At 39.2% G+C, this 14,178-nt stretch overlaps 1 protein-coding gene across 4 annotated transcripts in view; it reads left to right on the forward strand.

Moving 5' to 3' along the window:
- Positions 1 to 14,178, forward strand: part of Ddx60 (DExD/H box helicase 60) — a 109,632-nt gene that overhangs the window by 68,648 nt on the left and 26,806 nt on the right. For 3 of the 4 annotated variants that reach the window (XM_030243448.1, XM_006509393.2, NM_001293783.1), the window contains 3 exons: positions 1,912 to 2,059; positions 3,831 to 3,983; positions 13,222 to 13,326. In XM_030243448.1, coding sequence (XP_030099308.1) covers positions 1,912 to 2,059; positions 3,831 to 3,983; positions 13,222 to 13,326 — 406 coding nt within the window. Of the gene's footprint in view, positions 1 to 1,911; positions 2,060 to 3,830; positions 3,984 to 13,221; positions 13,327 to 14,178 lie in introns of those variants that run through there. The other variant, XR_001778429.2, reaches the window with a different exon arrangement.

Raw genomic sequence — 14,178 nt, forward strand, 5'->3', positions numbered from 1 at the left:
TGTGCATGTAAGGATAAGAATTTCAAAGACGGTTGGTGGTTAGTTATACTGGTTTAGAAAGTCTTTTCCCTGACCTGTAAATTCATCAGCCACATTCACTAAGCTTACAGAACCAGCTATGAATCTCCCCAGTATTGAGTATGTCCTTAAGTCTAATTAGTTGTTGCTAATTATCTCATGAAGTTAACAGGCACGGCAGCATCACTGGGGATGTATTGCCATGCTACTGTTGTAGTTTGTATGCTTTGCAGCTGGGTAAGTCTCTTCATCGATTTGTTCCCTTGGCAGCTTGTAGAGCACCTTCAGGTGCTATGAAAGCTAGTGCCTATGGAGGTCTAGAGATATTTTCAAGTGAGGAGCTCCGATTCACTTTGAAGTTGAAACAAACTTTTAGAGCATCTCTGATTCAAATATTGCAAATTCTAGAGTAAGTTAGAATTTGCTGTGGATCCTTTTGTGCATAATGCCTCTGCATGTTTCACTGGTTTCCCAGTGGTGTATTTATTGTAAGTAGTGAACTCCCAGGAGAATATGTGCAGGAAGTATAAGATTTCTTGGTAAATGATCCTTTTTAGGATAGCTCGGTTTCAGGGATTTAAGAGCTGTGTGTCAGGGTGGGTTAGTGAGCAGCAACTCAAGCTGTCAACATGAAAGGTGTTTGATATCTTCAACATTCTCACTGTAAGGAGGATGAGTAGCCTGATGCAGACCCTATGCATTGGAAAATACCATTCTGATTCTTCTCTATCTGCATCCATTTCTGACACGGAGGGGAACTACTAAAGAAACATGCACACCAACAGCTCACTCTTTTGGGATCATGTTTGTTGATCTGAAACGACACTTTGCCTATTTTCTCTAGCAGTTTTTATTAACAGTTAACTTATTTAATAGTTTAAAAATAGAGTTAGATAGCAACCTACATTTCTCCGTAAGCACTGTATGAGATGTTCTGACAACATAGGGCTGGGTCCTTAAATAGTCATGCCATTTCCCTCCTTGTTCAATGATAGCTGGAGGTGGTGTATTCTGGATGTATGATATATACCACTCTGTGGTAGAATACAAGTAACTTCATCTTCTTATGTTCAGAAATGTCTTATTTACATATTTAAGAGACAAAGATTGTGAAGGAAGTATACATGACCCTAGCGAATGTAAACACCTGGTGCATTCAGGGGTCCTGGGGGATACGATTACTTAAGGGCCATGGCCAGATTTATGGAGGTGTATCCTAAGTTTTATTCCCTCGTAGCACATGCTGAGAAGGGCTGTACATGCCTTAATGAAGACGTGTGCTCAAAAGCAAGCCTGAACTTGGTCCCTTTGAGACCTCCAGAGCCATCCCATCCCATCCCATCCCATCCCATCCCATCCCATCCCATCCCATCCCATCCCATCCCATCTGATTGCTATGCTTCACAGCAGGCAGTCTCTCAGAAGAGCTTTCATTAATGGAGGCAAATTCTCTAGAGGATAGTACATCTAAGCACCTTTAGTGAACATGCAGAGCAGCTCCAGTGTCCACCTCAAGGAGGCAGAAGAATAGCCTGAGCTGGCAAAGCAAACTGGAAAGAACACATTACCTCCAACTTGAGAGTCAGAAAGGTTGAAGGAGAGAAAATGATTATCATGCTAGCAAGATGAAGGAAGGGTCGTTTGGAGAAAGGGAATGAGTGGAGGCAAAAAGAAAATCACATCTATAATGGATTTATCTTGAGGGATCCATTATGGAGGGATGGTCTACAGAGACTGACAAGCAAGCACACTGTGGGCAGGGCACCGAGTCATGATAATATAAATGCACGAAACAGTGACTCTGGTCCATAAGCAGGACTTAGTTTACATTGGGCTTCCTGTTGTGGTTGGATACAAATATTGATTTCCTAAAGCTGTATTTTTTTTCTAAAGAGATGAAAAGGGCCAGAAATCTTCCAGAAGATTGGATGAAAGCGTTATGCATGAAACAGAACACAATTACCTCCTGCAGACTCTGGAGAAGAATCTGGAGATTCCCAAGGACTGCACATATGCTAATCAGAAGGCAATAGATGATCAGGTCAGTTCCTAGAAGGGACCACTCCTCCTGGAGAGTACTCTGGTCATCAGAGAAGCCTCTCCAGGCAGCCAGTGGTGGCCACATTGTACATTGTACAGACAGTACATTTTGCTACACACAGCTCTCATGGACCTTGTAATCTACCCTCAGGAAGGATAGGCTTAGAATTTGTAGGTTGATTTTTGTCTTGTTGACACACTCTTGGGTTCAAAACCATGTCTGCTTTTGTGTTAGGTCATGTATAGAAGTCTGTATATTGTAGTCAGAATTCTAGACTTCAGTGTCATATACCCATTTGAAAACTTGGATACCTGTAGAGCAATATATTTAGAACCTGACAGCATTTCTTAAAATTGGAGTCTTTCTAAAATTTTCACCAAAGTGTCACTAAGATATCTGAAATTGGTTTGCCCCATCATTGTTAGACTTTTTGCCCTTTGAACTTGTTTATAAATGACATATTTGACAATACAACCAGTTTCAACATACACACTTACACATACATTTACGTGTGTTCATTGTATCATGAATCATTTTTTTTTGTCAGCTTCATAATCTGTTTCATGACCAAGTATTTATACTATTGTTTCAATTGATCCTTGACATTCTGTCTTATAAGGAGCTATGTAATCAAAATAGCTAGGTACTAGCCTTTTACTTTTGGAGACTTAAGTCTTCTCTCTAGATATTGATCTTTATATATAACACTGGACACAACTGGATTTCCCCTTGGGACACAGGTAATTTTTAAAAAAATATTTATTTATGTATTTATTTATTTGCTTTACATCCCACTCATCACCCCCTCTCCATTACCTCCTCCTACAATTCTTTCCCTGTCCCCTCTCCTCTGAGCAGGTGGGGGCCTCCATGGGTATCCTCCTACCTTGGCACATCAAATATCTGGAAGCCTAGGTGCATCCTCTCCCACTGAGGCCAAACAAGACAGCCCAGCTAGAAAAACATATCCCATATATAGGCAACAGATTTTAGGAATTCAACCCCCCCACCCCCCACATGTTCAGGACCCACATGAAGACCAACCTGCATATCTGCTACATATGCACAAAGAAACCTAAGTTTAGCCCATGTATGTTTTTTGGTTGGTGGTTCAGACTCTGAGAGCCCCAACGGTCTAGGCTAGTTGACTCTGTTGGTCTTTCTGTGGAGTTGTATCCCTTTTGGGGCCTGCAATCCTTCCTCTTATTCTTCTATAAGAGTCCCCAAGCTCTATCCACTGTTTGGCTGTGAGTGTCTGTATCTGTCTGAGTCAGCTGCTGTGGAACCTCTCAGAGGCCTGCCATGCTAGCTGTCTGTCTGCAAGCATAACAGAGCATCATTAATAGTGTCAGGGATTGGTGCTTGAGACATGGTTATTTAAAAAAGTCATCAGTATGTCGTTTTCAATGGGAAGGAGCCATTTCGTGGCCTTACACTACAAAGGTTTTGCTTTACTTTCTGGGGGAAGTTTAGTAAAATTCCATAGGCACTTGATTTTGTTCAGGTGGGAGTGGGCCCCTCTTATACCTCCCTTGAGGCTTGACTACTCCTTTGGCAGATCTTCAGTCCGAGAACTGAGGTGCAACTGGGTTGGTCTATGTCAAGGGGAGTGGAAGTTTTTTTTAAATGGTGATTGTTGCTTCCATAAAATGTTGTTATTGTTATATAGAAGAAAGGCCTAATTATTATGTATTATATCTACTGTTTTCGTTAAACATTGAATTGCTATAGAACCTGATAAGCAATGTTCTAAATCTTTGGTTTCTTTTAGTTATTGCAGAGGGTGTTTCACCGGGTGAGATTCGAACGTAAAGGTGAAACACTGAAGAGGTTGGCAGAAAGGGGCATTGGCTACCACCACAGTTCCATGAGTGCCAAAGAAAAGCAGTTGGTCGAAATTCTCTTCAGGAAAGGATTCATCAGGGTGGGTCAATTTTTCATTGTAAAAATTGAGACTGTGAATATATAAAGCCACTCTTTTATATATATATATATTTCCCTCATGTAGCTATGTCTCATGGGCTGTAGATTTGGTTTCCTGGATGTGACAGTTTTGCATATGCCCTTTGACATTTAATTGGGGAAATACTCTATGCTGGTCTCAGCTGTGTGTCTTACTTTTTAGTTCTCATATGGAAGGTTGGTTGATGTGGTTTTGCTACAGATATTCTCTCCAAGATTTGGAGGGGATTATAATATTCAAGTTTGGGGCAGATCTTTTTCTACTGTGGTAGCTGAAAGAAGCACATGGTTATCTATCTGCCTCCTCGGGGGCTTCTGGTTATCTCAGCAGAGCTTGCAGATGTGTCAGTAGCTACTGAAGCTTTTCCTGTTACTGATGGGGAACAAGAGGAAGATTGCAATGAATAACTTTCAGTCCACATCCTTGCCATCTTTGTCTAGTACATCCTAGGAAGGCTCATGACGGTGATCCAGACAAGTATACAGAAGGCCCTTAGATCATTACTAACTCAATCTGAATCTTGACTAATATTTAAACACTGACCCTGACGACTAAACATTATCCACTTTGACTTTTGTGTGCCATAAAGTAAATGAAGGGGAGGATGGAAAGAAGAGAGAGAAAAACAGAAAGAGACCTGGCCAAAATACTACTGATCAGTAATTTCTTAGTCACTATAAAGTTATGAGTAACAGATACTAGGGAAATATGATAGCTTCATCAGAGCGCACATTTTCAGAAGGTACATAAGGCTGTTCCTTTTCTATATGTAAAGTTTCTACTCTTTCAAAGTTTGTGCTTGTTAAAGGGATTTGAAAAATAAATATTTAACAATTAGCATGTTTTATTTTGACATATGTATAAGCCTCTGTGAAATGTAATTATTAAAAAACAAGCCACACTATTGCTGGCTTGGCACCAGCCAGTGGTCTCAGTATGTTGCCTGAGACCACTTGTTCCCCCTTGTCAATGCTGGCACACTCCTAAATTTCTGACCTAGCTGGGGGAACATTCTCCCAACTCACACAGTTACCTTTCTCCTTGAGCTCAGTTGAGTCGCCAGAAAATGGAAAACACCAGACAATCTTAGTTTAGAATCAACAGATAGCACATTTGCTGGACATGGAATCTATCACCCTAAACTCATGAACTAGTCTATGTTAGAAATCTTCTGGTGATGGATTCTGCAACCAGATCTAAGAGTTCCTGGTATACATGGTGCCTTCTATGGCTCCCACCTCGCAGTCCAAAAAAGTTCATTTCTCCTTGTGTTCCTTCTTCCTCTCTCGGGCCGGAAGGACTGCCTCCTCCTGATCCAGTGATTGGCTTCTTGTCGTCTTTATTATCCAATTAATTAGGGGGAAATTCTGCTACAAGCCTCAGTTACAAAACAATTAGAAAACATCAATTTATAACCATAAACATCATCAGAAAACAGTACAAACAGCCACCAGTATAAGGAGACAGCAAAAGTCACCATATGTTAACTACATCAGGAAAAAAAAATGAGCAAGAAGTTAGATGATATGAATAAACTTCACACTCTCATCTAGTTCTTATTAGTGATCATGCAATCTAACGGCAGAAAAAGTGAACGTACTTTATTGTTATATCATTTCTCAATGAACTTTGGTTGATCAAATATTTACCAGGAAGTAGCCTTATAAAAGATTTATTGCCCTCTCACAGAGAAATTTCTCTTCTCATATTTTACATACAATGTTTCCTGCAGTACTTATCCCATGCTGGATGTTCTTTGTGACTCTGGATATACAACTATGAATAATGCTTGCACTTTTATATTTGAAAGGTAAACTGAGGTACTAAACAGAGAGGTAGATGGGGATGGGAGAAGATAATTATTTTAGATGTGCCCAGAAGTTTCTCTGTGACATTTGTGTCACACAATTAAGGTGTGTGTGTGTGTGTGTGTGTGTGTGTGTGTGTATGCCCCAACCTGCAGGGATAATCAGCAGGGACCCAGGGCAAGGGAAACAGAGTGGGAGGGACAAGAATCATGAAGAATGAGAGCAAGTCAGTTTCCTGATCAAGCTCTGAAAAACTTTATTCAGGAGTGGCAATATAAGAAAGAAAAGAGGAGGTGCCAAGGGAGGGGGGAAGAGCCCAGGGATTCTCTGAAGGTCAGGCAATCTTCAGCATCTGGAACCTACGGACTCAGTGTCCTCTCTATCCACAAACATTCTTACTGTTACGACCACAAACGTTCTCTCAGGATTGTTTATATAAGCTAGAAAATTTCCACAAAGCCATGACTGAGGCCATGGCTCCCAGCATCTCCTCCCTTTTAATTATTTTCACTAAGGCCCCATGGATCTGGGGTGATTAATAGTCATCTCATCCTTGGATGAGTGGATGTTAACCAGCAGGGGGAGCATTGACCTGATTCCTCTCATGAGTTCCATCAATACCCACAGTCATACCTCTTTGTATTTTGTGGGGAGGGGAGGCAGAACCTTAGAAAAATCCTTAGGATTAGGTTGAAAACAGATACCAACCTCCTTACAAATCAGGTTTGTCTCACGGGGAATTCAGTGATGATCCATGTGAGACCGTCCCCTGTGGTGCTTAGCCTTGCAACCCATGCTGATGCCCATAGTGGATTCATATTATCAAAAACCAGTATGCACAGGTCTGAATCGTATGCAGTTCCTGAAAGAGAATTATCAACCTCAGGTTCAGCAAGGCCTCTGTCAGCCAAATCAAGTCTATAATAATGAATTTGCAAAGGTCTTGATGTCATGGAATCAATCTGCTGTTTTATAAAACCAGAAATTTGTTTTAAAAAAATAAAAGGCCCCAAAGTTATTAATAATAAAATGCTTTTTAAAGGTCCAAGGAGGGGCATCAAGAGGGTGAACATAGAGGACTTCCAGCAATTAGCAGCAGCAGCTGAAAACTGTGTTCTCTGGAGCTCCAAATTAAGTGAATGTAACTGTTGTATTGGAGTTCCCACTCATTCAGAGAGAAACTTATTCCTCTTTCAGAAAGAGACAGGCGCCACCTTTCTCAGTGGTCCGCAAATCAAGTGCTAGTCAATTCTCTAAGGCAACTTGGGTGAGGGAAGTTAATTGTCTCTGTAAAGAAGCTAATGATTCAATGGAGGCTTCCACCGCCAATGGGTTAAAGTTCCTCCAGCCAAACAGGCAGCCAGAGGTTACCAAGGAGGCGCTGGCCACTACAGGAAGGAAAACAGCTTGCTTTATCCTAATATCCGGGGGACTATTCCAGCTCAAATACTTGGAGGGAGTTAGCAAGGTCAACTGAGGAACTAGGGTCACAGGAAGACACAGCAATTCTTTATTTATGTTTTTGGAAAGAGTTTTAGTAAGGGTACCACTACACTACACCAAATAAATAAATAAATAAATAAATAAATAAACAAACAAACAAACAAATAAATAAGAACCCTCAGGGGCAATCAGATCCTGACTAGGTGAGCTAGTCTGATTGCACAAATTATCACTGGGACTAGTATAGCAAAATTTAAATTGCTGTTGTTCAGGGATCAATAACAAGGATATGTCAGAAATTGAGGAAAAGGTCTTAGGACTGGCACCAGACATATTAAAAGGGATGAGATAAGGGATAGCTGTCAATGGAGGGCATCCTAATGCTGCACAAAGGAAGCAGGCTGAGACATTTTCTAATTCAGTAATACTGGCAAGTATCAGGCCCTCTCTTAAGAGAGATAGCCAGGGAAAAAGGGTGATGTGTTTACAATGTGGAGAGAGCTCAGCTTCTTTTCTTTATTCTGTATTATTGTTGTTCTAAGAAGCTCATAATTTTTTTCTTGCAAAACTAGGGCAGAAGTTCCTGTAGCTGCACCTCCCACAAAAGCATATGGAGACTTTAGTTTTAAATCTTAAGTAACTAATTTCCCTGTTGATAGTGAAATTTCCTCCAGCAGGCATATCCATCAACTTAGTGTTGTTTACCATTACCACAACTTCTAGGCCTTCCCATACTGTTGGATGTAATAAAGGGTGAATCAGGGACAAAGGCCCAATACAACTTCTTTATCATCAGTGTCAAGACACTCTCTACAAACTCATGATCAGCATCATTCTTTGTCCCAGCATCAGCATGTCTCATTAACCACTCTGGCCGCTAGCATGCTCCTTCAGCATCTTGCAGAAAAAACACAGACTTGCCCTCTTCCCACACACAGAGAGTTCCTTTACATTGAAATTTTAAAAATTTTTGTGGTGTACAGGGATTTGATTACCCCTTTTTTGGTATTCAAAAGCTAATTTTTCAGAATGCAATGCACACATGCAACAATTCCTTGTCCCATGGATTACAAGGAATTCCAGTTTTATGTTCAATTCCAAATTCCTTACAAAATTGAATAAAGCTATTTCCAGTATAAGCAGGGCCATTATCTACCTTGATGATTTTAGGCAATCCCATAGCAGTAAAAGACTGTAAGCAATATCAATTACATTTCTAGAAGCTTCTCCTGTATGTAGAGAAGCAAAACTGAGTCCTGAACAAGTGTCAATGCAAACATGTATATATTTCAATTTTCCAAATTTTGAATAATGAGTTACCTCTATTTGCCAAATATGATCGGGCATAACCTCTAAATGAAGAACTTGAGACAATGTAAGACACTCAGGACATTGCTTTACAATCATTCTAGCTTGCGCCTTAGTGATCTTATGTCATGGAACCTTAAGGTGTGACTAGAAAGATGAAATTTATCATGATCATCTTTACCCAAAACTCTAGGATCTGAAACTAAACCTTCTCCTATTAAAGCTCTGTCAATACAATTATTGCCGGCAGCTAAAAGTCCGGGAAGATCAGAATGAGCTCTTATAAAACCAATATAAAAAGGAATTTTTTTCGAGCAAGAATGGTGTTTTGTGACATACCACCTCCAGTAGGATCTGTGTGACAAGTTCCACAAACTGAGGCAATTGACCTCAAAAGGCCCTGTAGGTGTATGAGTTGTATTAAAAAATCAACAAATGTAAAGGCAAAGAATAATCTATATATGTAACAAATTGTTTTTCAGTAGCTCTCTCTACTTGTTGTAAGGCCAACAACCCTTTTGAAGGTAAAACTCGAAGAGAGGTAGGATCAGATTTAATTCTCCTGTAAATAAGGACAAAGCCAAGTAATATCAGCTAACAGCTTTTGAAAATCATTTAAAGTTTTAAAATTGTCCCTACGAATAATTATTTTCTGAGGAAAACCAGCTTGATCTGTAAGCCTAAAACCTAAAGAATTATAAGGATCTTGAGTTTGCACTTTTTCTGGAGCTATTTGTAACCCTTTATCAGATAATGCCTGTTGTATTTCTCAGTAACATAGAAGCAAGTCTTGAGGATCTTTTCCTGCTAGTAAGATATCATCCATGTAATGTATAATGTATATTATTGGCCATTCCTGTCTTATAGGCTGAATGGCTTGTGCCACAAATTTTTGACATAATGTAAAACTGTTAGCCATGCCTTGAGAAGGAACTATCCATTGATACCTTTTCTTTGGCTCTTTAAAATTAATAGAAGGAACACTGAAAGCAAACCTTTCACAATCCTGAGGATACAAAGGAATAGTAAAGAAACAATCTTTCAAATCTACTACTATTTTATAATATCCTTTATGAATGTCTCCACTTGCTTGATTTTTTTCAACATTTCAAAACATTGGATACAGCACACAATTCAATTATCTGTGCTGAAGCACCAGGAAACTCAAAAGAATAAACATGTGATCCAATCACATATACTTCTCTCCCATAGAAGGGCTGTTTATAAATATAGTAGATGTATTATTTATGGGATGTATGCATAAATTTACAGGAAATACAAAAGCATGCATAGAAGCAATTTTTAACAACTTATCTTTTGCATTATGATTATCAATTTTACCTAAAAAGTTTACTATGCAATAGACCAACTATCAATATTCTGCAATAACCAATTTAATTGATGTTTGAGACAAAGAATAGACATCTCATCAGGTTTTTAAGACATTTTTTTCTAAAATATCTTATGATTCTATCTTACAATTCTTTATTAACAACAGCTTCATAATAGGATGCTAAAACTTTGTTTGGAGATGAAGAAAGATGATTCCACATTAATGTTCTCTTTTGTCAAAGAATTGCTGTGGGCACATTGAGTAACAATAACTAAAATAAGCAGCTAATGTTTGATTACCATTGATTACAATGAATAAAAATTGATTATAGAAGCTTCCTCTACTCTATATGGAGTAGGCAGATCATATTGTAATGCCTTTAGAAGTTCCACAGCCTCATTGACAATTCATATATCTTAAGTTTAAACTTTATTTTGAGCAACACCTGGATAGATCTGTAATAATGTTGTTTTGGCTTAAAATTATTCCTGGGAAGCAAGGAGAGGTGAGGTCCCAAAACTTCCCTAGGCAGGGTTTACAAAACAAAAGAAACACCACACAAACCTTACTGTGGCTGCTCTGAGCTTTGTATTAACTCAAATATAATGTGAGCATACTGCCCAAGTCCTGGCCCAAAGATTATACTTTCTGTAGTGAGAACAAATTCCAGGGAAACAATTTGACTGTCTGTCTATGCCTCTAATTATTGGACAATCTTTCTTCTTATTTTTTTTCCCAAGACAGGGTTTCTCTATGTAGCCCTGGCTGTCCTGGAACTCACTCTGTAGAACAGGCTGGCCTCGAACTCAGAAATTCACCTGCCTCTGCCTCCTAAGTGCTAGGATTAAAGGCATGAGCCACCACACCCAGCTGGACAATCTTTCTTAAGATGATTTATACTTAAAACATTCCTAATAACTTTAGTGCTATGAAAGCATTGCTTGTACTGTAGTCCCCTGCAAGGCAGCAACCAGAGCCAAACTGATTGTATGAGGGTCCAATTTCTGCAAAAACATAAATATATCCACATGAGTCTGTCTTTGCTTTGTATGGATGGATGGCTGCAGGGAGATGCATTAGCATTCTCATAAGAGAAATTATTGTAATCATCCTAATTACAATATATGGGTTAGTTAAAAATCCTAAGCTTGTGATCAAACTGCAGTCAATGGAACACTGACAATTTAAATCATAATTTAAAGTTTCTTTTGCAATATTAGAATATATCCATAACTTTTGGAAAGCAAAACCCAATTTTAAACAACCCATTCTCTTTAAAATCAATGCCAAAATCATCACTTACATGTTACAAAGTTTGGCTGCCAGCTCTTATATATGAATGAATGACAGTGAAGCTTTTAATACATCATTAAAGAGACATCGTTTTAAATTCTACCCTCTATAAATCTAGTTTCTAGAATAAGAATTACATAAAATATTATCCCAATTTAGAAGTATTTTAAAAGACCTGTTTTCCTGTTACCAATGTTACAAGCAAAAAGCTGTTGGCCCTTTTAAGAGCTGCTTGTGTAGTGGCTTCAGTCTCTAGCAGGGCTTTTCCAGCTTTGCTTGACTCCCAGTCACAGTGAAGTGTAACTTATCAGTTTCTGCTGTGCAAATTGTGACAAGTTAAACTAAATCAAAAGATGGACAGCCAGCAGATAAGTTTTAACCATTTCTTTTTTTTTTTCAACATGGAACGCAGAAAAACAATCATTAAACAACAAAACGAAAACAAACATAAATGGACAGACATATGGCAAATTGGTGCACCAAGGACAGACAATAGACAGAGAGAGAATAGAACTTGATGTCTCAAAGGGACCCAGATATTCTAAGCAAAACTAAGAATATCTCCATAGGAACCAGAGAGGAAGCAAGATGTCTCCCAATTTCCTCCTGTCTATAGGAGAGCTCTGAAATAGCTTATTTCCATTTTCCCTCTTTTGCTAAAAGGTCCCGATCAGGGAATAACTGCTTTTCAGAAATCTATTCTCTCTCTCTCTCTCTCTCTCTCTCTCTCTCTCTCTCTCTCTCTCTCTCTCTCTCTCTCATGTTCAAAGTCTAACTCATTATCTCCTTCTTCTGGGAATTCTGACAGAGAAGGGAGAGGAGGCACAGTGGTAGCTACTGATAGTTGCTCCCCAGTGCCCTGCTTTTCTAACTTTTCCTAATTACTCCTTACCTTGTCTAATTCTTTCATTTATATATTTACCATTCCTACTTCTGGGAATTAAGAACAACATAAATGTACTTGAGCTAAGACTTTGTCTAACATCTGTGGGTTTTTTTTTTGTTCTTGTCTTGTTTTTTACTCTTTTTATTTTATTTTATTTTAAACCCTATTCCTTTCACCTGGAGCAGCTCTTGGCTGTGAACAAATTTTTTTAACCTGTGCTCCTTGTGTCTTGAGGGATTCCTTGAAAACAATTCATGTTTACTTAATGCTTGACCCATAGTCTAGCCACCCTTCCTACCTTTCTTGGATCAATCTCACAGTGCGGGTGACACTGGTGATTTCTGTGCGGATCTTCACTCACTTCCTGACAAAGTGGTGGTTCAGTGTGGGTTTTCACTCACCTCTTGACGAAGCGGCGACCCACACTGAAGAGTGGTCTCTCTCAGTCCCCAAACTCAGCCACACGGTGGGCACCAGTTTGCCCCAGCCTTCAGGGATAATCAGCGGGGACCCAGGGCAAGGGAGTGAGAGAGTGGGAGGGACAAGAAACATGAAGAATGAGAGCAAGTCAATTTCCTGATCAAGCTTTAAAAAACTTTATTCAGGAGTGTCAATATAAGAAAGAAAAGAGGAGGCACCAAGGGAGGGGGGAAGAGCCCGGGGGCTCTCTGAAGGTCAGGTGGCAATCTTCAGCTCCTGGAACCACTGGCCACAGTGTCTTCTCTACCCACAAACATTCTTACTGTTATGACCATGAATGTTCTCTCAGGATTGTTTATGTAAGCTAGAAAATTTCATCCATGGCTCCCGGCATATGTGTGTGTGTGTGTGTGTGTGTGTGTGTGTGTGTGTGTGTATGTGTGTGTGTGTGTGTGTGTGTATGCATATAAATATAAATGTATATTAAGTGTAATTAAATATATATTTCTTGCAAACTAGTATTATAATGGACTCTGTTAAAGAATTTGCTGCTTGTGTTTACAAAATAGGAAGAAACTATGTATTTTGTCCCCTAGTTTTTCCACTGTAATTTAATTGGTGTCTTAATACAGTTTGAGCAATCACATGGAAATATTTGCATTCTACAAAAATGCCAGTGTGAGGACCCACTGTTTTGTTTCTTTTTAGGTGGTGACAGCTACTGGAACACTCGCTTTGGGAATCAACATGCCCTGTAAATCTGTGGTTTTTGCACAAAACTCAGTCTATCTGGATGCTTTAAATTACAGACAGGTATTATAATCTATAGTAACTTACTCAATATATTAATACTATATAGCCATGAATAGTAAAAAATGTTACTTTGTAACTAATTTCTAAGATGCCACAGTTTCTGGCAGAGCGATGTAAGGGCCTGTCTGGTATCGAGGAAGCACAGGGCTGTGAGATTATTTGAGTGCTGCTGGGAAGTGTGCAATCTTGGATATGTTATCTAATCTCCTCTCCTATCTGGGTGACCATCTCTACCCCACAGCAGTCACTCAAACTAAAGAGAGTGATTTTTCAAAAGAAAATCCATATCAAAGATAATTGAGAAACATTTACTTTTACAACAACTGAGCATGGCTTTTCTAGTGTAGATCCATCTTTAATGCTTTTCTGGACTCTTGATACACACCGTCTCCAAACCACCTTCCATGGTCCCTGGTTGCTCTACAAGCTGTACACCCATTATTGCCACACTTTGCCCAGCTCCAGGGACTGACCTAACTAGGGCAGCATGTAGTAAGAAAGGACAGATACACAAACACACAGAAGAGCCGGGATCAGGAAGACTTGCCTTTCTGATGGCAAAACTATATAACTTGGCAGCACAGTGTTTTTATTATATACAGTTTTTCAGGGAAATAGGATTATTGCATATAGCTGAACAAGGAGGTAAGTTTAACTGATCTCCTTATGAGCAGTCTCTTTAGGAGAACAGTCTACAGGCATAACTATCTGGAAGGAGAAAGCTACAGTAGACTGTTTCTGAACACACTATCAACATCCAAACATAAAGAGGAACGATTTTCAATCCCTCTTACAGAATAAAGATATTAGCCCAGAAACTTAGGATACCCAAGATATAAGATACAACTTGCC

The sequence above is a fragment of the Mus musculus genome, chromosome 8 (assembly GCF_000001635.26).
Source record: "Mus musculus strain C57BL/6J chromosome 8, GRCm38.p6 C57BL/6J".
NCBI classification, from domain to species: domain Eukaryota; kingdom Metazoa; phylum Chordata; class Mammalia; order Rodentia; family Muridae; genus Mus; species Mus musculus.